Source organism: Peromyscus californicus, unplaced genomic scaffold (assembly GCF_007827085.1).
Source record: "Peromyscus californicus insignis strain IS unplaced genomic scaffold, ASM782708v3 Scaffold_20__1_contigs__length_68692818, whole genome shotgun sequence".
NCBI classification, from domain to species: Eukaryota; Metazoa; Chordata; class Mammalia; order Rodentia; family Cricetidae; genus Peromyscus; species Peromyscus californicus.
The window spans coordinates 56,503,411-56,529,604 of record NW_026294503.1 but is presented as its reverse complement, the minus strand read 5'-3'; the positions used below and the strand labels follow the sequence as shown (position 1 = coordinate 56,529,604).

Sequence of the window (26,194 nt, the reverse complement as noted above, 5' to 3'; positions counted from 1 at the left end):
CACACACACACACAAAGAGGAAAGCTTATAGACTTAGCTAACTCTTTCCTTTCACAACTCAGTTGGAGAGATTTTAAGCCTCATCTAGACCAGTGGCTCTCAACCTTCCTAATGCTGCAACCCTTTAATACAGTTCCTCATGTTGTAGTGACCCCAATCATAAAATTATTTTTACTTCATGTAATTTTGCTACTGTTAGGAATTGTAGTGTAAATGTCCGTGTTTTCCAATGGTCTTAGGTGATCCTGTAAAAGGGTCGTTTGACCCCCAAAGGGGTCATGACCCACAGGTTGATAACTGCTGGTCTAGATTTCTGGTTTCAATGTTCAAGCTGAAGTTGGAAAAATAAATATGAAAACAGTGGTAACAACAACAACAACAACAGAAAAGGAGCTGATGGACATGGTGGCTTGCTCCTATAGTACAACCACTGAATTAGCTTGGCCAGGAGAATTGCTACAAGGCCAAGGCCAGCCTGCACTACATAGTGAGTTCTGGGGCAACCTGAGCTACAGTGTATACCCTGTCTCACAAAGAGTCTGAGAAAATTAATGATATGTGGTAGTCTTCAAATAAAATAATTTAAGAGGTTACTATATCACTAAACGTTGTAAGTGGAATGCAATGTTTACCCTGTTACTATATCGCTAAACGTTGTAAGTGGAATGCAATGTTTACCCTGTCAAAGCTTCTTTCTATTTAACACATCTCCAGTCATGCCTTGCTTACAAGGGGAAAAGGCTGGCTTATTTCTATTATGGTTATGTGGCTCTGTGGGTAGAGATTCAATCTATATTCAAGTTTATATTCAATAAGGGTCTATGTCAAGGAAACAACAAAAGTGAGGATTTTAACCAAGAGTAGTGTATGAGGCTCATGCCTAGGGCACACTAATACCCAAACTCATCATTCATCTAGTGTAGGGAGATGCATTTTTCACCAATGTCCAATATATTTCCTCTATGAACAAAAGCATTTTTCCTAACTAAAATTGAACACAAAATATTATACCTTGTGCTATTTCTGTTGGGTGTTTTAACCATCATAAATACATTAAGATGATCTCAACCCTCTCTAGGTTTGAGAATATGTGTTTTATAGAAAAATCTGAGAGGAAGATCAATTGTTTAAGAAAACAGCTTAGTCTAACTACAATTTTTAGAAAACCATTAACATCCAGACTTCACTTACGGCAAAGGTTTGGCTTTCTCCATGAGACACAGACTCCGGCTGCATTGCATGCCTCTGCATACATTGCCACAGCGGTACAGAAGCCAAGGTACTTCCCCTCCATGTCACATGCACAGGCTTCTTCGATACATGCATTGTAGTATGCCGTAGGGTCCACCTAGACAGAACACAGTACATGAGTGTCTGGGAAGGACCCAGGCGAGCAGTGGTATTCAGAACAGTACTACCTTGCTGTGGCAGTCCCTGAAGGTGTCATCCCTGATGATCTCACACTTCTTCTCAGCCCAGGCTTTGCAGTATGGGTTTGAGTCACATGGGAAGCTTTGAGTGACTGTATCTGAACACTCTTGACTTGTTTTCCAACTGTTTCCAAATTCCAGGGCTGTGGCAGCTACCAAAGAGTGTCTTGTTGTGAAGTCATCCTTAAGATCACCATTGTTATTTCCACAAAGACCGCACACTTTGCTCTGTGTTGATCAAAGAGGCAGAAGTCACAGTAGAAGATCATTCACATGATCAAGTCACCTCCATTCCAGGGATGCAGACATAGAACAATGCATGACAGTCAATAAATACAACATGGTAAATTGTGGACACAAAGACAATTCACATGATCATCTCAATAGATGCAGAAAAGGCTTTTGACAAAACCCAACATCCCTTTATGATAAAAGCCCTCAAAATAACAGGAATAGAAGAAATTTATCCCCAAATAACAAATACTATATTTTATGAGCCTACGGCCATCATAATTAATGGGGGGAAACTGAATGCATTTTCAATGTTGTCAGGGACAAGACATGTGTGTGCACTTTCTCCATTCTTATTTAATACAATCTTTGAAGTCTTAGCTAGAGCGGTAAGAGAAAGAGAAGAGAAGAGAAGAAAATTAAAAGGATACAAATAGGAAAGGAAGAAGTTAAAGTATCTTTGCAGATGAAGTGATTCTATACCTAGAGACTTTGCCAAAAAAAAAAAACAAAAACGAAAACAAAAAAACCTCATAAACACATTTAATAGTGTGGCAAAATACAAAATAAATGTGAAAAATCAGAAGTCTTCCTTTGTGCTAATTGTCCTAGTCAGTGTTAGTATTGCTGTGATGAAACACATGACTAAAAGCAACTTGGGGAAGAAAGGGTTTATTTGGCTTACACTTCCACATCACTGTTCATCATTGATGGAAATCAGGGCAGGAACTCAAGCAGGGCAGGAACCTGGAGGCAGGAGCTGATGCAGAGGCCGTGAAGGGGTGCTGCTTACTGGCTTGCTCTCCATGGCTTGCTCAGTCTGCTTTCTTATAGAACTTGAGACCACCAGCCTAAGGGTCACCCCACCAACAGCAGGCTGGGACCTCCCTCATCAATCACTAATTAAGAAAGTGCCTTACAGGCTTCCCTATAGCTGGATCTTATTATGGAGTCATTTTCTCAATTGAAGTTCCCCTCCAATGACTCTAGCTTGTGTCAAGTTGACATAAAACTAGCTGCCACACTAACAAACATTGTGAGAAACAAATTTGAAGGGAAAATAAAGACAAAATAAACCTAAGCAAGGACATAAAAGACCTCCCTCTACATTGAAAACTTTAAAACACAGAGAAACCAGAAGAAAGTGAGAGTCTAGACAGTGGAAGGACTCCCTGTCCTTATGGATTGGAAGAATTAACATTGTGAAAATGGCCAGCCTACCAAAAGTAATCTGCTGATCCAATGTAATCCTAATAAATATGTTAATGGCATTCTTAAAAGAAACAGAAAAATCACTCATATGGAAGTACAGGACACTCAGGGTAGCCAAGATAACCATGAATCAAAATAACATAATGCTGGGGGTAGGGAGTGGGGAATCGCCATATCTGGTTCCAAGTTATATAACAGAACCATATCAATAAAAACTATGTGGTCCTGGCAGAAATACAGATATGTGAATCAATGGAAGAGAGGACCCAGAAATAAAGCTACACAGCTGATTTAAGGTTGCCGGCAGCCTCTCCAACAAATGGTGCCAGCAAAACTGCTAGCTCCTTACAGTAACTATTACAGCAGTCATCAAAGAATGCAGATCAGAACAACTCCCCCCAGTCAAAATCATAGTCATCAGAAAGACAGGGGACAACAAATGCTGAAGAGCATGGGTGGAAAGGGACAGCACACAGCACTGGGGGAATGTCAACTAGATCAACCACTACGGAAAACAGACCTTCCATATGTCTCAGCCATCGAGAGGTATTTTCACACCAATGTTTATAAAAACACCGCTCACAACAGCTAAGTAATGGATGGAGTCAATGTAAGTTCTAAACGAGGAATGAATGAAGAAAATGTGTCTCATATACACAACGGAAATGTTCAGTCATAATGAGAAACAAATAACTTCCCTTCCTGGAGAATGGAGGCAACTGGAAATAATCAAGTTACAATCACAGATCAATCTGTGATAAACACTGATCAAAACCAACTTGAGGAGGAAAGTGTTTATCATACAAGGTCACGGGCCATCACTGAAGGAAGCCAAGGTAGAAACTCAAAGCAGGAACCTAGAGCAGAAACTGAAGCAGAGGCCACAGAGGAAGACTACCTGCTGGCTTGTGTCCTCAGAATTGCTTTGTTGAGTGTTTAACCCAGGCCCAGCTGCCCAGGAATAGCATCACCACAGCAGGCTGGGCCCTCCCACATCAATTAGCAATTAAGAAAATGCTAGCTGGGCAGTGGTGGCACACGCCTTTAATCCCAGCACTCGAGAAGCAGAGGCAGGCGGATCTTTGTGAGTTCAAGGCCAGCCTGGTCTACATGAGCAAGAGCCAGGAAAGGCACAAAGCTACACAGAGAAACCCTGTCTCGAAAAACCAAAAATAATAATAATAATAATAATAATAATAATAATAATAATAATAAAAGAAAATGCTTCACAGACAGGCCACAAGCCAATCTGCTGGAGGCCATTCCTCACCCGAAGCTCTCTCTTCCAAGGCAACTTTAGTTTGTGTGAAATTGACACAAATTAAAGAGCGCCGAGAGCCAAGTCAGTCTCAGGAATACATGCCACACACTTTCTTTCAATTGTAGATCCTGGATAGTGTTGGTATGAGAGCATTCCATTTACCGATGTGTGCAAGTGAAACCATCTAGGAGACAGTGGGGGCTAGTGAGAGGCAGAAGGGTTGAGAAGAGGAAGGATAGTAGGACAGAAGGGAGACTGTTCAAATACATTATTTATGTGCGTGAAAATGACCTTATACAACCCTGTATGAAAATAACAAGAATCAGTTGTACCTACTACAGAGTTGAAAATATAGATATATCAAAGAGATGGGTGGCAGATAGAGAATAGATAGATAGATAGAAAGATAGATAGATAGCCCTAAACATCACAATTATAAACACTGAATCATAGTGAATTCTAATTTTCAGAAGAATCAGAATGTGTGAGTAAAATTCTCCCATTTAGTTTAAGCTATCCTATATTATAAAATGATCTAGTATCAAGCATAATAAATATTCTTTTGTGGGGGGAGTTTTTTTCTATTACATAGTCCTGGCTGTCCTGGAACTCACTATGTAGACCAGGCTGGCCTCAAACTCACAGAGCTCCACCAGCCTTTACCTCTTGAGTGCTGGGATTAAAGGCATGTGCCATCACACCTGGCATAATAAATGATTTAAGAATGAAAAATAGTTATATTTGTGATTTTAAGGTAATTATGTATGCATATACTCATAGTTTTAGAATACCTACAACTTGAAATATACTTAATGTAAAATATATAATTACCTTAAAATCATATCATGTGACAATCTCAAGAAAGTAGATACAGTTAGACTAGACTGCCTCCAGATTCCTATCAGATTTGGTCATTTTATTATATTTAATGATAACTAAAGAGAAGTAAGTAGGCTCATTATAGTAACTGAGACCCTAACCTGTTTCTAAATGTCAATTTCCCCAGCTTGTGAGAGATGCACAAACCTGCCACTCTGGGTCCAAAATAACAGATACTTTTGTATATTTATCCCAAATCAAGATGATTCCATTCGCAAGTTTCACAATCAGGTAGAGGCCAACAGTGTGGATGGAGTACAGGGTCCCATTGCGCTCACAATCCGTATTTTCAGTAGTTTGAACTGCTGTTACTTTACCATCTTGTAAGACGATGTTTTGATCCTGTAAATTAAAAGGAAGATTTTACAAAGAGCCCTTTCAGTTAGAAAGTTCATAATCTGGGAGAAAATTCAAGCAAAGAGGAGTCATATCACACCTGGAAAGCCACGACGACTTTTCTGGAGCAGGTGAGCCCATTTTCACAGCATGGGACACTCTCAGTTAAAATACGGAATGTGCCGTTTTCTTGGCCACAGTAATCCTATTAAAAGTAAATTATAATAGTTTATTAGTGTCAGGAACATAAACTTCAATATCTACAGATGATTTCTTAAATGAAATACATCATATGCTGTGGTGAAAAATTCCTAAAATGCAGGAGCTTGGCTGTATTTGTGGCTAGGCATCCTGCAGAGTTTACTCTAATTAGCCTATTTTAATTCAAAGCTAAGTTCATTGCTTCCACACAAGTCCAGATTTTACCATAGATGTCTATGTATTTACATCATATATAGGAATCATTAGTTTGTTTGGGGGTTCTTTAAATAGCTAAGGGTGGTTCTTTTTCTTCAGTCATTTATATAAAATTTGATTGGCAACCATATCTAATCTACAAATGAAAAACAACCCAAACTTTACACACTAGATGATAGCTTATCGAGGAGCTTAATTGCATCTAAAAAGCATTAACACTGAAATCACACATTTCATTCTTTATCAATGGCATCCTCTAGTTAGTAGTTTAAGCCGTTCAATTTACTTAAAGCTCCCCTTCTCTAGCTGTATTATAGGAGCAATAATAGTTGTCTAGCATTATTACAATGATTTAAAAAACAATAAATTTTGTCAACTTCATAGGCAAGGAAGCACTTGTGAAATTCTAGTCACCATCTCTGCTGCTACAGCTAGGATCTAACATTCACTCACTAAGCACTTAATGTGGGCTACAATGTGTGCTCCCGTTTGGATTCAAGCAAGGACTATTTTCATGCACATTTTATGGATGCAGAATCTTAGACTCTGAGACCTAAAGGAACGTGGCCACAGTCCTACATCTAATGGAGCTAAGCCGGAAGTCAGTAGAGCCACCCGAACCAGCATCACACTGGAAAACACTCCCCCTTCTAGAAACATATCAAAACTGTAAAAAAAAAAAAAAAAAAAAAAAAAAAAAAAAAAAAAAAAAATGAAATTCCCCTGTACTCATGAGCATACGAAGAATAATTATGAAGGACAGAAAAACTTATTATAAAATATACACGTAATTACCTCAAGGAATGTGTACTGGCAGAGCCCATCAAAGCTGTAACTTTCTCCATCGAAGGTTCTGACATGTCCTTCCCCATAGATGTGGCAAGTTGTTTGACATTCATTTTGGGTACAGTTCCAAGACCCTTTTATGCAAGTACTGAAAGGAGAAAATTGATAATTACTTTTGCTATGATTTATGTATTTTATTGGTTTGTAAAAATCATAAAATGTGTCTTGGCTTAAAGAAATTGTAGGCATCCTCATTATATTGTCTAATGTTCATGTTATGTAATACTACACACAAAGGGTTTTTTGGAAAAAAAAAATACTATCTTTTGCTAACAAGTTGGCCATTATTCTTTCAAACAGCACTAGGCATGACTTTCTCATTCCCATAAAAATATAACAACAAACTATCTATTTCTAAATATCTAAAACTAACAAATTGCAAATTCTTTATTACATACCACTCATTGCAGCCAACAGAAGTAACACTTCCTTGTTCATATTCTCTGTCACCAAAAGAGCAGGGACAATCATCAGGATGTATACATATCCCTTTAGAGTTACGAACCATTCCTACTGGACAGTAGCACCCACGTTTGCAAGGCAAGTCTCCCTACAAGAAAACATACAGAACCGACACTCTGTCATCATGTCATATTATCAGCATCATGTTAAATGTATCAATTTAGCCACTGTACATCTGGGGCTCAAATTTGACAAGTGAAACAGATCATGCATGTACGCAATGATGTAGCTATCTTTCTCAGAGATTATGGCTTCTATTTACCCTGAAAATTTTCATGTTTTAAAAGGCTCCACTCTGAGGTAATGTTACTCACCTCAAAATCAGGTATGTTCCGGGTGCTACATGTCCTTTCAGTCCTTCTCTGTGCCTTGGGATCTTTGCAGTCTACATACTCAGCACCCCTGGAACAGTTTTCTGCAAGATAAAATAAGAATTAATTGTTAATCAAGAGCTCCTGATCTGTTTTTGACCACTTTATTAACAGTTACTTAGGTAAGAAGGAGGAGTTCTAGCACATGCCTGTAATTCCAGCACTTGGGATGCTGAGGTAGAAGGATTTCTGTCCTTTCAAGGCCAGCCTGGGTTGTTTTGTGAGAGTCTAGCAAGATAGAGAGAGAGAGAGAGAGAGAGAGAGAGAGAGAGAGAGAGAGAGAGAGAGAGAATGATTAGATAGGTAGATAGACAGATAGATAGATAGATAGATAGATAGATAGATAGATAGATAGATAGATAGATAGATAGATAGGAGGCAGAGAGGTGAGGCAAGAAGAGGATCAGAGGGAAAAGAAATGAAGGCATGGATGGGAAATCAAGCCAACAAGTACTATAATAACAGCAATAAAAACCACTTACGTATGGTCAAATCAAGGGGAGTTTGGCAAAGAAGCACTCCATCCTGGCAGACACTAGAAATAGAAGGAAACCATTTATTTTTATCTCTTTAAACATTAAAGTTTAAGAGCAATTGGACAAATGTGACTCAGTTAAAATAATATATATATATATTTATTTATTTATTTATTATTATTATAAGGTGTAACCTTACAAGTACTGCAGAAATGTTCAACTTCTATGGATGTCAGAAAACTTCATGGAAAGTTTAACCACAGAATCTGATCTAGCAGGGAATATGAAACACTGATGGCAGAAAGAACAAGGTGTGTTTCAAAGGCTACTAAGAATTTCCTGAGGATGCAAGCAGGATGATACTCAACGGGGGAAGTGAGTAGGTTGGGACAAGATCATGTAAGGCCTTAAATGATATGCAAGTGTCTTTCTGTTCTTTCAGCAGCTGTCAGTCATTTGTCTAAGAAGGCTAGTGGCCCAACCAAAACTGTGCTTTACCTTAGACATTCTGGTCACAGAGCAGGGAAGGTGATTCAGGTAGAGAGGAAGTCAAAGGAAAGGAAAAAAGAGTTAAGTAGTAACCCAGTAGTTCTGGCAAAAGCTGATGGTGGTCTGGATCACTAGCACTGAGATGCCACTGCTGTGGAGAGATAGCCTGTGGTTCATCACCACTTGATTGCAAGTACAGAGGGAAAGAAAACTTATCCTCAAACCCCAACCACATGTCTGTGAACTTGGAATCTAGGCCTCAGCCTGGCCATTGTCTATGTTTCTAGCTTAATCTTGTACAATAGCCCCTGTGCCCAGTAATTTTTAAGTACTTGCTATATCATTCTTTTCACCGAAATCACTCTCCACACATCCGTTTTGTCTGGAACAACAGTCAGTGCTTAGGAGAATTCAAATTCCAGCCTCCTCTGGGTGAAAGGTCCGGGAACAGGAAGAGAGAAACATAGGAATATAAAGTGATAGTCTAAAGAGATGGAAGCTGACAGCCATCGACTCTGCCGGCAAATAGGGATGAACTTTGAACTATGGTTTTCTTTGCTTTACAGCCAGCAGATCTGTCTTTGTACAATGGCTCTCAGCAGCCAGGGTAGAGAGGATAACCCTCCTGCCACTTACAACTAACAACCGCCGGAGAATAAAGTTTACTTTTATTGAGGTCTGCATGACTCCCAGTACATCTCATCCCATCCAATAAACTTTACCTCAGCACCCCTATGCGACGACCTGCTTTGCCTTGTTTCATACCCTTCCCTGCTATGGGAAACCAACTGTGTCAGGAAAGTGCAGGTTTCGGGCAAACACTATTAATTGTGTCAAGAAAGACTATAGGCTTCTACAAACATCAGTAAGTGGGAACCTTCTAAGACCTTGTTAGCAGGAATTGTAAATCTTAAAATGCAATATGTCTCTAAAAGTTTGACTTCAAAATTGTAAAAATTTTCTTGTCCATGCCTAATGCTGACCTCTTACTGTAAAAAGGGGCTCAAAACCTGCCCCTATTTGCCATAGTTCAGAAGCCCAAACTCTGGCTATGGTCCCAGTAAACTGGTAAGCTTTTTCTCCCCATGGTGAATTTTTGGAATAAAATTTGCTACTGGTTTTTAGACATCATGGTCTGGACCCCATTATTTGCACATCCCCCCAAAACCTAACATGGGAAGCTTCTCCAACTCCTCAGACAGTGACTGTTACTTACTTCATTGTAATAAACACCTTGCTTAGTTTGTGTGTGTAAGGCAATGACTACTTCCTTTTGTAATTCTAGCAATCCATACGAGCTCTAGACATAGGCACTTAACAAGTATTTGCAGAATGCTACAGACTAAAATAGTAGATCTGAGTATAAAATCATTTTGCATTGTCCCTTTATAAAATCTGCCAGAACATATTCCTCCTGATGTTTAAAGCAGAGTAGAACCAACCATGTATGTTCACTATGGTACAGTGGATCCTCCAGAATAAAAGAAGAACCAACCAGCTGCAATTATAAATGGAAAATGAAAACTATGGTAGATCTGAGGAAGACTTCATACCGGTAAGAACACATTTCCTTGTCAGTGTCATAACAAGCATCTATGTTATCTGCTGTGGGCATCATAATGAGTGTCTATATAATCTACTACATACCATCTGTTGTCATCAATAAGGATGGATTTGCCAGGCTGTACAATCTCATCATTAACATAGCAGTCACACTCAGATTTCTGAACACAGTTTCCTTCACTGTTCTGGTACATCCCCTCAGGGCAAGTGCATCCATCAACTGGAATGTCTTCTATATCACAGCTTCTGTCTCGTTGTGAGAGCGATCGGCAAGAACTGTTGCAAGTTTTCACTTTGTAGTCAAACACAAGGCCACTTGGACAAGAAACCTCTGTGGGGAAGAGATAAGAACAGTTACTATGTGTACATTCAGGAAGAGAACTTCCTTCACACTGATGTTTATAAAGAACAGAGTGGATTATTCATAATTAAAGTTATGAGTGTAGAAAAATTGATTTGCTCATTGGTTTATTTATTTATTTTATTCATTCTGTTCAGTCAGTGTTTCAGACAAAGCCCACAGGCAGGGTAGGCAATACACACTGCTCTTGTGTGGCTTATGTTCCTGTTTTAAGGACAACTGTGGCATGTGTCATAAAAGGGAAGATGCATACTGTCTCCATGCACAGCTAAGATCTGTACTGAGGGAGGAGAATGGGTCAATTAACAGGGGAACTGAAGCCCAGAGAAGGGTAATTCTACACGAAGACAACAGCCTAAGCTGGGGGACAGCATGATTCTCACAAAGAGCCTACCAAAGGTGGAAGCTCCAAGTCTAGGGACACTGTCGGTGGTTATAGGACCCTTTAAACCAGGAGAAACAACTGGCATGGTTTTATGTCTTATGTGATTTTACTTTAAAGCTTATCTGATTTTCACCCTAGAATATAGATTAGAAGGAACAGAAGGGAAATACCAAAGAAGCTCATTACAATTAGGCAAGCTGAAAAGAAAGGGCATTTCCTTTTGCTAAATTAACGGCAGAGGAAATTTAAGCTGTGAAGAGACCCTGGAGGGAATGTGACCAGCGTTATTGCTGATTGGACATGGGCCATGAAGTTCTGAGAAGTCTAGAGGATATCGGCTTCCTCAAATCTGCAGGCTTTTGTGAGACAGGATTTTGTTATGTAGCCCAGGATGACCTGCAATACACTACGTAGCTCAGGCTGTCCTGAAACTCACAGAAATCCTCCTGCCTCAGCCTTCCAAGTACTGGGAATGGAGCACAAGCCCCCACGCCGGACCCATTGAAGATTGTTTTGGTTGTTGTTATTTTTTTCTCGGGTAAATCTTTATGACATCATATTCAAGGAATATGATACATATTTTAACTATAATATTTGGGCTCCAAATTCACAAATGAAAAATTATGTAAATTTCAGTATACAGTAATTAAGCATATTCCTATAACTACCTACCATCTTAAAAATACAAATACATTAAGTAAAGGAATGAATCAAAATGTTAAAATTCAAGATTTGCCGATGATCGTTTGTTGGAGGGCTCTGCTGCTTAAGGTTGCAGTTCACCACGTCTGGATGGCTCTCTGAGCTCAACATACTATGGAGGACTCCCTTTGCAGCAGGACTCCCTCCCTACCCTGTTTGGATAGTGTCTAGGCCCAGATGCCTAACCTTATTTAAAAGCTGTCCCTGAGTCTGGATGCCTGACTTATTATAAGTGTGGCCTTTGCCCCCTGCAAGTGCTCCCCTTCTCCCCTTGCTATCCATATGATGATCACATATTGTGCTCCAGCTGTAAGGTAGGACCATGCTGCCAAATGCAAATTAGGTGATGCCCCAGCTGCTGTCCCCATCTACATATTCCCCTTACTCTGAAATAAAGTTGAGCTGTAACATTGAAGCTGACTCCTGGAGGACTATTTCCATTGTACTCACAGGCCCTGCATGCTGCCTCTGCTCCCTGTGCCCTTGGGGACTGGTGGCCAAGAGACCACAAGGAAAAGGGAGACCCCGTAATCGTTTAAAGAAATAGTTTTTGAAAGTATCGGGCACAAGTTTGTAAATGCATGTGTCTCCGCAGCCCAGCACAGGTGCACACAGGAAGCAGAGGAGGAAGCGGAGGAGGAAGAGGAGGAGGAAGCGGAGGAGGAAGCGGAGGCATCTGCCACAGACAGTCTCTCTCCTACTCACCACATAGTCCAGCTCTCCAGCCTGCTAGATACGTTTCCTTCTCAGCACATGCCTTCACATAGTTCCCTAAAACTGTGCACAGGCAGTCTTGGCTGTTTTCACAAGAGCACGTGTATTTTTTGCATTCCTTTCAAATTAAAAGAAATATATATACATATTACATTCTAAAGTGAGTCAGAGGAACAGGCAATTTGAGTATTACAGCTGACTGTATCTCCAGGCATCCCTGACCCCACAATTAAACTGTACTTTGAGACATTCAGAAATGTTTTTAAATATTTAAAATAGTTAATTAATTATTAATCCACTTTAAAAAGGAAAAAGGAGAAGTTATTCAATCTTTTTCTTGCTTGAGATTCTTTCCCAGCATTATATTTATGAAGTTAGTTTACCTAATACTTAAGTAAATCATTATACTTGCCAGGCAGTGGTGGTAAATGCCTTTAATCCCGGCACTCAGGAGGCAGAGGCAGGTGGATCTCTGTGAGTTTGAGGCCAGCCTGGTCTACAGAGCAAGATCCAGGACAGGCTCCAAAGCTACACAGAGAAACCCTGTCTGGAAAAAAAACAAAAACAAACAAACAAAAAGCCTCTAATTCTATTTTTAAGCATATACCTTAATCTATTGACAATAGTAATAATTTGAAAATGTTTAAGATGTGCATGCTTTGTCAAAATCAGCAAAATATTTCTAATAAAGGCTGTTAGTGCTAGACCATCACATACCTCATAGTAGAATTTGGGGTTCACAGTTTGATGGCAGGCAGCAAAAGGCCCAGTTGAATTGAGAAGAATTCCACAGTTACTTTCAGCAAACTCCTCTGGAAGGAAGTGAAAGTATCCAAGGTTAGCCTCGGTAATACCAAAGTGTCTTTAATTTAAAGGAAAGCTGTATATTTCTCAGAGATCTACCTCCATGAAGAGTTTTGCCCTCAAAGTAGTTGCTGTGATGAATCAAATTCAATGTCACTATGTTTAAAATAACACAGTGCAAACAGCACACTCAAAGGTAAAATCTTCATTACTACTGGCTTCTTCTAGCAACCTGTTTCACATTTCTCTGAAATGTAGTTTCTATATAAAAATAAACATAATGAAGTACATGACATCTTAAGTGTCTCTTTGCTGTGCACTAACGTGGCTCACCTGCCACCTCTTCTGTGTTACATCCATGTCACATGACATAGCATCACCAGGATCAATAAACAAAATGCATTTTCTGAAAAGTGTTTAAATGATATGTTTTTCATTTATAAATATCTACCCCATACTAAGTTCACAGAAAGAAAATTCATAAAAAGGGAGGTGATAGCAAATGCTTCCCATAATGATTTTAAGCATAAAGGAGTCTGACCTCTTGACAGAGACAGAGAAAGCACCTGTGACTAGTATTCTGGCAAATAGGCAACAACCTGTCACTCCACTTTTTCTGAAACTATTACTATTAATAACATCTTCTCCAACTTCAGTTTAATTGATGCTTTTACTAATTCAAATGTAATACCTTGAAAATCAGATTTATTTTATATACACTACAAAACGCTGGCCTCTTTTCTACTGAACATAAACTAACTTTATAAGAAATGCACTCTTTTGTGTAATCTCATAATTCTTTTATTGAAATAACCCCAAACTAAATAACACAGCTACTAAACCTCCCCAAATAGAAATTACAACAATAGTTCTACCAACTAGTTGTCAATTTGAAATTAGTGGATGATATTTCCATTTGGGACTGCCTTAATAATTTAAAAGAATATTGTAAATTGATCAGACTCTGTCTTATATATATATATATATAATCATTTTGAAAAAAATGATTAGCACATTCACAAATTGTAAGCTTGCTTCCACTGCATTTCTTATTTATAAAAGGAGTGACATGAAGCCCCCATGAAAACTGCCACAACCACAGGAGGCACCTCAGTGTCACTGGTTTCCAAGTGCTTAGATTGAGCGTCATCTGTGATCCCTAGGAAGTCCAGGGCCTCTGTCCTGTACCATCTACATTTGTATTAATATAGATGGTGGCCACATCATGTCCTCTGTGAGTTGGTATGGGAATAAACAAACTAGCATTAGTGAAAGCCTTTAACAGGCTAAAACAGGAACCACATATGTGTCAGGTTGTGTGGTGATATTGTGTTCCCCAAAATATTGTGTACCCTAATAAACTTATCTGGGGTCAGAGAGCAGAACAGCCACTAGATATAGAGGCCAGAAAATGGTAGCACACATGTCTTTAATTCTAACATTCCAGAGGCAGAGATTCTCTGGATCTCTGAGTTCAAAGCCACACTGGAAACAGCCAGGCATGGAAACAAGAGACTTTAATCCCAGGAAGTGATGGCAGAAAGCAGAAAGTTATTTAAGGCACGAGGACCAGAACTTCAGCTGGTTAAGCTTCAGGCTTTTGAGAAGCAGTTCAGCTGAGATCCATTTGGATGAGGACTCAGAAGCTTCCAGTCTGAGGAAACAGGATCAGCTGAGGAACTGGCAAGGTGAGGTGGCTGTGGCTTGTTCTGCTTCTCTGATCTTCCAGCTTTACTCAATACCTGGCCCTGGGTTTATTTTTATTAATAAGAACTTTTAAGATTCATGCTACAAGGTTGTAGTTAGGACTGTGTTGGAATTGGTATTACTGAACAAGTGGTGTACATCACTGAAAACCAATGATCATTTGCACCACTAAAAAAGGAAGGGAAATGAATAAGCTGAATAACTTCTAAAACCTCCTCTAGCCCTATTGTCCTGTAATAGTGTGAGAAAGAGAGAGGGTACGGTAAAAGACGACAGAGGTGAGTTACCAATGAAGAATGGGTTTTCTAGACACACATCCAAACCAGACTACTTCCCTATTTCTTCTACAACTGGGACAGGGTGAGAAATACGAGCTAGAGGCAAGGTGATCTGATGTGTTCATATGATTATCAGCATAATTCTACAAGTACCATCACCAACTGTGAACAGCAGAGTTTGATTCTCAATGGCTGTCACCTGTTTCGATGCTGACGCAGGACGAGGGGCTCCCCTTAGGGCAAGACATCATCTCCCAGGAATTCGCAAATGCCTGAGCTGTACTCTCCAGAATTTTCTGACTTGACATGAAATCATCTTCTGCCTTATTGTTGTAGGAACCACAAAGACCTGGATGATGTCAACGACACAGAGCAAAGATTAGTATTTCCACCTACTCAGCCTTTTGGCTACTTTATTGAAAACACTGTAAGAAATACTTGAAATATGTTTCGTTAATAGTGGCACACATTCAGTAAAATCTTACGTCACTTCAGACTTCATTCATTGGTCTTTCACAAAAATTCCAGAATACAGAAAACCATGTGCCATACATGGTACGTGGTTGCTGGTCATGGTAACTTTAGAGAGGTGAATCGCCCTAAGGCTATGTGCCTTCCTTGTCAAAGCTGTCCAGTCCACAAGTTGCTTTCTTTGTCTACATGAAAATACCTTACCTTTTAAAGTAAAAATGTAGCATAAAGCTTGTACCATGTATGCATTAACCCTTCTGTGGGACTTGACATTTATTTGTTCAACCTTTATGACTATAAAGAGGAGCTCATTTTTATTTGACATGAAACTTCAGAAAAATGAATGAGCATGTGGTGAGACCTAAAGGCAAATAGTAATCACTTGCCCCTGAGTTTTGAAGTTATATATACTGTATTTTCATTTATTCAGCTACATGCCAAGGTCTTAACATATACACTACTAGTAAACGTACATATAAAATACATTTTCAAAATGTTAAATAAGTTACAATCCTTAAATATTTTTAGATTTCCTTTCATATGAATGTGTGCATTGCCTGCATGCATGTAAGTGCACCACCTGCATGCCTTGTACCCATGGAGTCAGAAGATAGAGCATCAAATCAACTGGCAGTGGAGTTACTGATGGTTTTGAGATACCATGTGGGTGCTGAGAGTTGAACCCAGGCCCTCTGCAAGAGCAACAAGGGCCCTAAACCACTGAGCCATTTCTCCAGCCCCTAAATAAAAGTCTTAATTCAAAATTTTTTAATGCATGAATTGTTGAACACCTTTTGGTATTGATTCTGGATGGACAAAGGTTGATGGTTACATTGTTCTCTTAAACGCAGGTTAAATAAACAGGCTGAGCACACAGCAGGTTAGCAGTCTTATGTCACATGTGACCTCTCAGAATGTAAAAGGTATTTTTTTAATATTACATTGCCACATTAAATGAATGATGCTTGATCCTTGAAATAACACTATTTGGCAGACTTACCAACAGTGTCTGTGAATGCATCAGGAGGCATGGACACATACAACTGCATCACAGGAGAGATTTGTATTTGCATTTTTAGGAGAGAGAGTACTTCTGCTTGCATGTATAAAGAAGATGCATTGAAGATCTGTACATCATCTGTTGAATAATAATTTACCATAAAAATTAGCATGTCAGTTTTAGAAACCAAGCAAATAAATGCATCTTATATGTGTTTTTAAATGCCATTGTTCACCTTACCTGAATAGTAATAACCTTTAATTCTAACACCATCCTTTGTGACTGTCCCATCACTATTGAACACAAATCTGCTACCTGAAAGAGACTAATATTTAAAACAATTCATTAGCTCAGCATGGCTTTAATGTGCTAGGTGAAGCTGAAATTTTATGCCACTAAAACATGCTGAATTCTATAGCATAGATATATGAATATCTTTGCAGCCTTTCTTACACTATGCTTCATGCTTCCCATATCAGCCCTGGAAAGGAACACTTGTCTCCAATTTACAGACATGGAAACTGAAACCAAGGTGATAACTGTTTGTATCAGCATCCAGGCAAAGTCATTATTCTTCAAAACTTCAGACTCCTTTTTTGCACATGTGTGTGGGGGGGCAGGGGTGATAGGAGGGGGAAGGCCACAGACTTGCACCAGGTGTCTTCCTAAGTTGCCACACACCTTGTTCTTTTGAGATATAGATTCTCACTGAATCTGAAGCTTGTCAATTTGTCAAGACTGGCTAATCGCAAGCCCCAGGGCCCTGCTCTGTCTTTGCCTCCCCTGTCCTGGAATTATAGGCAATGCAGCTAGGCTGAACATTCTTTTTTCTCACATGGATTCTAGGGATGAAGGCCAGAAAAAGTATCAACCGAACCATCTCTCCAGTTCCCAAACTATGTTTTCTTCTTTTTTTTTAATTTTGAATTTTAGTGTGTGTCAGGGACAGGGGAGTTACATGTGTGTGGGAGAATGTATGTGCCTATGCATTTTCCTGCATAAGTCAGAGCAAGGCATTAGGTATCTTGCTCTATCACTCCTTGACTTATCCCAATGAGATAGGGTCTTTTGCTTAACCTGGATCTCACTAGTTTTGGCCCCAGTGATCCTTCTTCCTCTGACCCAGAGGGCTGAGGTTATGGCCTACCTATTCCAAGGTCCTCGACATTGGACCTCAGATGCCCATACATTTGGATCCAGTTCTCCTACTCGCTGAGCCAAAACCTCAGCCCTCTCCAGACTTTAGTTTGTGAAGTCATCAATCTGATTTTCCTCAGGCTAAATCTTCAGAAGGTAAAAATACTTACTGAGTTTTGAAGAAGCGTAACACTCTTTAAGCATGATCCAGTCTGACCATTGTCACATGGATGAAGTTCAACACTAATAGAAATATTTTCATTCTGTAAAACAATTATTTTTTTGTTCAAGAATTTTCCCACACGCTATTTCTATGTGATTTATTCACAATGAACTTAAATCTGCACAATCTCTTCAGAATCTAGCAACTTCACCCAGCCCCCTGGCACACCCATAGGAGCAGACAAGCATCTTATAAATGGTCTGGGTGTCATGTGGAATCTATGCTCCATACAACTGATGGGCATTTTACTACAAAATGTTTTATCTTCACTCTTGCATCCAGCATAATTGTGGTGCTTTGTGGGCCTTATCAGGAATTAAAGGTAAAATGGCTTTTGAATCTCTGAGTAGTCTGTAGAATCTGTATAGATACAAATGAAAGAGATTTTTTTTTTAACTTGGAAGGCTGTAAATTTTGGTGTGAAATGTCAGGAGATTTCCAGCTCTGACATGCAGGTCTCTGAAACACTGCTCTGAAAACAGCAAGCATTCTGTATGCCTTGGTGGGTTTCTCTTCCTCTTTCCCCATCCCTAGTCCTCACAGAATGAACAAAAGGAGCATAAGAAGAAAGAAAAGAAACAATGTTTGATACACAGGAGTCATCACTTTGGAACACAGATCTTGAGTAGTAAGTAGGAACTACATTTGGTGGAACTTTCCCATATCAACCCCCTCCTCTCTCTTTGCAGTACACAAATTCAGTTCATTTTCATTTCTTACCAGAAGCATGAAACACAATTCCTTTTTCTCCTGTCCACTGAAAGCAGGAGCTACAAAACGGAACTGCCCTGTTATTGGGCTTCAGATAACTGGAGATTTTAACACTAAGAAGAGACTGAATGTAAACACAGCAGTCATCCTATAATGGGACCACACTGTATAATAAAGGCTAAAAATATTATTCAGGAAATAATGAAGAAGATGCTTTTAGGACATCAAGACCAGATTATATAAAGTACTGTTGACTATATGCAGACAGGCAGAAAAGTACAACAACTTTCCTATGCACTCAGAGGTTTGTTCACAAATTAAGATTTTACTTGTTGAATTTTATTTCAGCCAGAAATTTTCAGAGTGCACATGCTATAACATTAATGTACAATGATGTCAATGTCAATTTTGTGACAGAAAACAGACACTGAAATGTGTAATCACTAATCCAAAGGCTGTTTGCTTCTTATGTCTTTACATAGTAACTCAGTAGAAAAGCTACTTCCTCCCTGCCAGCCAGCTTTCCTAGTGTCAGCAGGAACTATGCAAGCTGCTAGAAGAGTAAAGTCATCAACAGTCTTGTACATCAGTGAACCCTGTGAGCTATAATTAGCCAGGCAATTGCTGCAATAGCAGCATGAATATTATGGGGGCAACTAACATCTTTCTAACTGGTGTTAAGGCTTGACTTGCTCCACAAGAGGGAACTCATGCCTGGAACTCTAACCCTGACCAAGAATCTGTGCTGGGGAGATGATACACCCTTGGGCAGAACCTACTACTCTTAGGACTCAACCGGACCAAATGTCTTTCTAAGTACCTATCCTTACACCCATAGATTAGACTAGTTTTCACCTCTCATCAAAGAAGCTTGTTTTTGCACTAGATAGTAGTAGAGATTCAAACTGGTCCAAGTATAAAAAAAAAATGACTTTTTTTATATATCCCTAAATGAAACATTCATGTCACAACCCTTTCCCAAGAAGACCCAAGGAACATCATAGAAGTGAGGGAAGAAAAAATTGTAAAATCCAGAAGTTGTGAAGGACTGATACAAACTAATGTCTTCTGGATGTAACAGAGTCATTTCACTGATAAACACATAGCAACTGTGGCTGTCTACACAAGACCCATGCAACATCAAGCTGTCAACATTCCAGTACAGACAGGGGAGGAGCTCACACTGACTGAGGAGCTATTGAAAGTTGATGATTGCTGAGAGAGAAGGAGTCAGTTTTCTTTATGGATGTAGTCCGTAGTAGGTTGCCCATGTTCTAGTGGATAACCCCAATACCCATGTGCGTAATGGAAGTGACAATTGCAGTCAATTGGTTACAAAGAAGAAGAGGAGAAGGAGAGAAAGGAGAAGAAGAAGGAAATGAAGTTGATTTGCAGGGACATATCTGGGACGGTAAAGTGGGAAATAGATATGCTCTAAATACATTGTATACATGTATGAAATTACCAAAAATAAATAACATAAAATCAATTGTGCTTTAAATTAGTTGAGAATTTGCTCGGTTTTCACAGATGTAATCAAGTACTTACATGAATGGCCAAGAAATGACAGTCTCCAGGGTGGCTAAATACATTGTTATCAAAAGTGGTAAATAAGCTCCCTTCCACTTTACATATCCCAGTACATAAAGCTTCGGTACAAGACCACTTTGCTTCTTGGCATGTGCTGTGGAATGTAAAGGTGAGTCAAAGGTAAATCTTCTGTATGCTGAGCAAACACCATGACATTAGAACATCCCATCCAAAGCCGATATGTGAGCAAACCCCATGAGCTCATTTCCCACCTAGCAATAGCCCTGATACGGTGGGTCATTGATTTAATATCATGATATTTTAAACTACTTCAGTTCCTTTGAGGAAAAATAGTCATAACTTCATGAATTAACCATATATAAATCTTATACACTGGATTTCAGGGATTTGTCTCTGTGCTCTATTTTTAGTGAGCAGGCAACTGGTACAAACTATGGTGTAAACTTGTACTTTGTAATGTCATACAGAGGCACAGAGGTATTAAGAGATGTTCAGAGGCCTTAAGAAGACATTACTTCTCAAAACATCAAAAATAGAACTACAGCTATTGCACTCCTGGGCATAGACCCAGAGACCTCCACTCCCTACAATAGAGATATTTGCTCCCCATTTCGTTGTTTTACTCACCATAGCTCAAAAGTGGAGCCAACCTAATTGTCCATCAACAGATGAATGGATAATAACAATCTAGTACATATATGGAAAACTATTCAGCTCTAAAGAGAAGTATGCTCACAAAATTTGTGAGAAAATGGAGGGACTTAGGATGTATAATAACATTAAGTGAGGTTACCACAGAAAGAAAGAAAGAGACCCACATGTTCACCCTCATATTCAGATCTTAGCCTAGAGTGGATACATGTGTAGCTGTAAACCAATGTAATGTGGTTAAAGTGTAACATGAAGGAGAAGAGGAAAGGCTATAAAAACCAAAATGTTTACTAATGAGTTCATGTATGCTGTACATTGTGCAAGTCCTTTGTATGACCTCTCAAGGTCTAACACAATCTCCATACAAAGTGATCCTTCAGTGAGCAGTGTCCACAAGTGACTGTGAGGGGTTGTTCACTTACTGGAGACCTTCACTTTAAATTATGTTTTTAGGTGTTAAATATTCCTGTAGTTCTTCATAAGCACTACCAAACTTAGCGTATTTATGCTTTAAACACAAGTTCAGTTATCCAAATAGTAGGGTATGAAGATTAGTAGAAGTGTGTTCAAAATCATCATAATTTTAAATCTGAGAATTCCTGGGAAATTGATTTATTGCCCCGAATCTGTAAGAGTAGCATGCCAGGAATTTAAAAACACTGACAATTGCTTTTTGTTTGTTTCTTTCTTTTTTTCCCATGGCATGCTACAATTCTAAGAGGCATCATTTTTGCCTTATAAAATTTGAATAACTTTAAGTGTGAATAAAAACCTTGATACTATCTTCATGTTCATAAAATGTAATCAAAAAGCACACACATACCATTGAGAACCACAGGGGCCTTCTCGGACTTCTCCTGATTTGTACACTTTTCCATTAGATTCACAGGGGCATTTTTCCTTTAATACACACTTTCCTTTCTCACCAATATCGTCCAACAGATAACCTAGCATACACAAATAGATGTAGTCTTAAAATTATGTTAACATCAATGAATTCTTTAACAACTGCAGCCATTCCTGAACTCTTTCTAAAGCAAGTGAAGGTGTGTCGTGAAATGCTGCTTTCTTGTGGAAGTGATCGTTTTCATTTTGACTGACAGGAATATAGATGAAAACCTTCTGAGCCTTCTGAGTTACTGCCCCATAAAGACAGGACCTATTAAGTCCAATGTAGTCTGGTGGAATTCAGGAACTCAGTACTTAGAGATAAGAACACACATGAGCTTTGAAAGTATCTGACACTCTTGAGTGGGTTGTCAGAGGATAGATAGGAATAATTCACCTGCTCCAATAGCATTTTGGAGCTACAACTTGCTATATTCTGTCTAGTTTTTCTGTGTTGATGTGAATATGCTCAAGGATAAATTACCTTCTGGGCAAGTGCAGCCACTCACACATTCACTGTCTTGAAAAGGAGCCACATTAGAGCAAGTTGGAGGATTTGAAGGTCCACATTCTTTGTAAATGTGCTTTCCTGGACATTGTTGCTTTTCTGAAGATGTAAAGAAATATGTATACTCAGAAATGAAAGGAAAATAAGCAGAGTAAATATACAGTTACCTAATGACCCTTTCCAATGGGATTCATTGAGTCTGCTTTTCAAGACACAAATCAATCTTTCTAGACACTCCATAGAACTAAATGATGCCAACTTCTCAAGCATTATTTCACTGAATAGTTTTTAATTTAGAGGGAATGTAAATGGTACCATTTAATTTCATCACATGTTGAATTTGATATTCAGTTCTATAAAGATTAGCCCAAACATCAAAGTATATATAAATCGTACTTATACTTTGTATAAAGCTCATATTTAAATTTTACTAATCTTTTAAAATAACAACAAGAGTAGACTACTAAAAAATAATCAGTGACATTTTATAGGATTTATATTTCTCCCCTTATGTTTTGCTGATGAGCATACTAATTAAGACCTTAAGACAAAATTCTGCAACAAGGCTCAATAAATGAGCCTCAATCTCCTTATAAACACATGTTAGAGACAAGACTTCCTTAGCTCTCACTCCCCTTCTGGGCCTTAGAATCATTCAAGAAAACTGTTTTTAGAAATATTTTCAGATATAAAGTGAGTTCTTTAAGAAAGCATTTTTTTTGTAACCTATTATTGCTAAGAAAAAAAAAAAACACCTACCACAAACTACAGCAGAATCATCTCGCCAGTGTTCAAAGACACCAGGACCATCGTAGGCACACAGTCGGGCTAGTTCTGAAAAGGTGTTACATGTAGTGCCCTTGCCTCCTCCAGTTCGACAATACTCATCAACGCACACCTTTTTGTACTCACTGGATGAAGGGGAAACCTTCCCACATTTCTCAAAGTAAGTTCCAATAATTTTGTCACAATACTGCAAAGCAAAGCACGTTTCATTAAAACATAATGAAAAAAAGGGCAATAGGGTGGATTTCTAAGAAAAGATAGATACAGAAATTTTGTTTGCCATAATATAACATTCTGTAACTCTTGTGGAGTAGGGCCGATGAATTCTAACTGAAACTTTAAACTTAGGTTGTATAATTGATAAAGACAGTCCCAGAAGAAAGGTCTACCTCTGACACTTCAGATGGCTATGATGGCTTCAGATTTATTTGTTTGATTTATCGCCTAGATTTATCCATCTGTCTCCTACACTGCAGTGAGTCTTAGATCTGGAGAAAACAGGTGGGTAGGATGAAACTTATCAATGCTAGGGAATGCATGGCAACTGATGGAAAAGCACAATTCCCAAAAGAGATCCTGGCCCTGAACTGTCAATCTGCTTCAATTTGATGAGCAGGCAGGCAGCTAGGTAACCATAAACTACAGTGTCCTTTTTTAGTGGAAATGATATTCATTTGCTTTTCTACTACAAATAATTTATTTGTCCTCTGTCAGTAAACAAAAGAAAGACATATTATGCTGTGCCTCAAAACATTTGAATTTCAACATATTTCAACGACCACATGGTATTTTCTGTTATCAAAATTTTTTCAGAAAAACATAAAAGATCCTGTTTAACAACTGTGTAGTTTGGACCAATTTCAGCCGGGGAAGACTGATAAAATCCACACACACACACACACACACACACACACACACACACACACACACACCCCAAATCAGCTGAAAATAAGGAAAAGAGAATCATTGAGAATATTTTTCACAAATTGCTTTTGGGAATTTTCTCCTATATCTTCATGGCTGTTTTAAAATTTGTAGACAAGAATTGTTATTCTGCTGAGACCATCTCAGTATCCGATGGCCATGTCCTTGTGGGGGCCATACTGATCTGGGTAGCCTGTGCTGCCATCTGGGGCCATGGAGACATCTGGTCTGGGCCACTGCCTAGGGCCATGTCTGGGTCTATGGTCCTGCTGCAGCTGGGGTTTGTGATGGTGTCCATGGTCAGTGTTAGCACAGGGGGGTCATAAGTACCACATGTGTGGAAATCCATGAGCTGCTTTGAGTCAGCCCCACCCTTCGCTAGCCCTAGGATAGATGACCCTGGCCCTTGCTGGCTGAACACTGCAACAAGAGAGCTGCCCCTGCCTTTCAGGGGAGAGCTGCACACAACTCCCCAAACACATACTCAGGAAAGATAGACCTACCCCTTACCAACTGGCATGCAACTCACCAGGGCAGTACACTAGAGCTGAACCTATTGTTGGGGTCTCTTGTGAGATGACTCTGAGGGTATGAGAGTAGGAGAGCTGACCCTGCCACCCCCTCTATCTGCCATGTGGTGGTATGAGTGAGAAAAAGATGTCTCTGCCCTCCCACGACCCCTGCACTTACCCAATACCACCTGCAGCAGGTGAGAAAACTGGCCTCACAGCTCCCAAGTGGGATCTGCACCCCTTCTGGGCAGTACACTAGAGCTGACCCTGTTGTCAGGATGTATGTGAGCTGGCTCTGGGCGCATGAGGGCAGCAGAGCTGACCCCCTCCCCTTATCTGCCTTGTGGCAGCACAGATAAAGGAAAGATGTCCTTCCCCACTTTGCCCCATGCTACCTGCAGCAGGAGAGAGAGCTGGCCCCAGGATCACGAAAGTGAGAGGGCTGTCCTAGCCCCTTACTGCAGCACACTAGAGCTGGCCCTGTTGTCCAGGGAGCAGATGAGCCAGCCCTGAGGGCATGAGAACAGGAGAGCTGAATCTACCCCTCCTCATATACCCCCTGCAGCAGTCAGGGGAAAGAGGGCTCCATGTCTGCCTGGGCAAAAGAGAAGAACTGATGATCCAGGTGGTGTGAGTGTGAATAGGCTGGCTCTGGGGACCTGCGAACAGGAGAAGTGGCCCAGCTCTTTGCTGTAGGATGCATTGGGTGTGCTAGCCAAGTGCTGGAGAGCTCACCCAGGTAGTAATGATGAGGGAAAGCTGGCAGGCAGACCAACCCAGCTACCACTCAGACCCAGAACCAGGGCTATGAGTTATCCCACCCCAACATCCACCACATCAGTGAACTGTTGGAGCTTGTGAAGGGGAAGAACCTACAGATTCAAAACTGCAGGATCTCCATGACACAGGACAGAATTCCAGCATGAGGGTAGGAGTCTCCAGAGCATGGGGGCATCTAAATATAAAAATGGGATCCTTTGCTATGGTACTTAGATCAGCAGGTCAGAAAAGTGGTCCCACATTTTAAATCATGTGACCAACTGATTTCTGACAAACCACCAAGACAATGTAATGTTTGGAAAACAAGATTGCCACACACAAAAGAAAGTAATAGAGTCCCAATCTCACACCAGAAATAGAAATCAAGTCAAAATAGATGAAAAAGATAACACTTGAAAATATAAAAACCTAAGATCAACGAAAGAAAACACTCCTAGCCACTAGCTTGGAGTGACCTTTAGATGTCATGCTAAAAGCTCAGGCCACCAAGGCAAAAACTAATAAATGCACTGCCTTTATTTCTCATGCACAGCAAAAGAAACAATGTATATTTTGAAATACAATTTTCAATGGGAACATAGAGATCAGGAAAATGTTTGCAAATCATGATCTGATAAAGGGCTGATTGCAAAGTTGATTAAGAGCTCATATAACTCAGTAATGCAGAAACAACCCAACTAGACCTAGGACAATAGTTTGAATTCCCATTTCCCAAAAAGAAACAAGAGTGCCAATAGGAGTGTGAGAAAGTGTTCAATGTCATTGATCATAATGTAAATAAAGGTAAATATAGACCAAACCCACCGGAATGGCTATCAACACGAAGTCAGAAAATAATAATGGTGAGCACATATACGAAGAAGGAACTCTTTTATAGCCATTGCAAAAAACCAGCATAGATGTTTCGGGTACAAAAAGTCAGGGCAAATGACCCAGGGAAATCTGCCCTCAAAAAGATATTCCTGTTTCACATTCATACAGCACCATTCTCAACAGCCAAGAAATGGAAACAGCCTAAACATCTATAGCAGGAGAAACAGACGAAGAATCTGTGGTTACACAGTAGGACATTATTCATCTCTAAAACTAAGAACAAAATATTATAGGCTGTTACAAAATATATGAGCC

At 39.6% G+C, this 26,194-nt stretch overlaps 1 protein-coding gene across 1 annotated transcript in view; it reads right to left on the bottom strand.

Moving 5' to 3' along the window:
- Muc19 (mucin 19, oligomeric) overlaps nucleotides 1-26,194 on the bottom strand; it is a 186,241-nt gene that overhangs the window by 135,108 nt on the left and 24,939 nt on the right. Inside the window, exons 15-33 of the mRNA XM_052747381.1 lie at nucleotides 22,824-23,037; nucleotides 22,041-22,163; nucleotides 21,492-21,615; nucleotides 20,015-20,150; nucleotides 17,703-17,795; nucleotides 16,636-16,720; nucleotides 16,396-16,533; nucleotides 15,124-15,273; nucleotides 12,853-12,947; nucleotides 12,127-12,253; nucleotides 10,058-10,304; nucleotides 7,928-7,980; nucleotides 7,389-7,489; nucleotides 7,011-7,162; nucleotides 6,562-6,700; nucleotides 5,450-5,554; nucleotides 5,161-5,355; nucleotides 1,419-1,658; nucleotides 1,192-1,348 (exon numbers count right to left, since the gene is read on the bottom strand). Coding sequence (XP_052603341.1) covers nucleotides 1,192-1,348; nucleotides 1,419-1,658; nucleotides 5,161-5,355; nucleotides 5,450-5,554; nucleotides 6,562-6,700; nucleotides 7,011-7,162; nucleotides 7,389-7,489; nucleotides 7,928-7,980; nucleotides 10,058-10,304; nucleotides 12,127-12,253; nucleotides 12,853-12,947; nucleotides 15,124-15,273; nucleotides 16,396-16,533; nucleotides 16,636-16,720; nucleotides 17,703-17,795; nucleotides 20,015-20,150; nucleotides 21,492-21,615; nucleotides 22,041-22,163; nucleotides 22,824-23,037 — 2,674 coding nt within the window. The remainder of the gene's footprint in view (nucleotides 1-1,191; nucleotides 1,349-1,418; nucleotides 1,659-5,160; nucleotides 5,356-5,449; nucleotides 5,555-6,561; nucleotides 6,701-7,010; nucleotides 7,163-7,388; nucleotides 7,490-7,927; nucleotides 7,981-10,057; nucleotides 10,305-12,126; nucleotides 12,254-12,852; nucleotides 12,948-15,123; nucleotides 15,274-16,395; nucleotides 16,534-16,635; nucleotides 16,721-17,702; nucleotides 17,796-20,014; nucleotides 20,151-21,491; nucleotides 21,616-22,040; nucleotides 22,164-22,823; nucleotides 23,038-26,194) is intronic.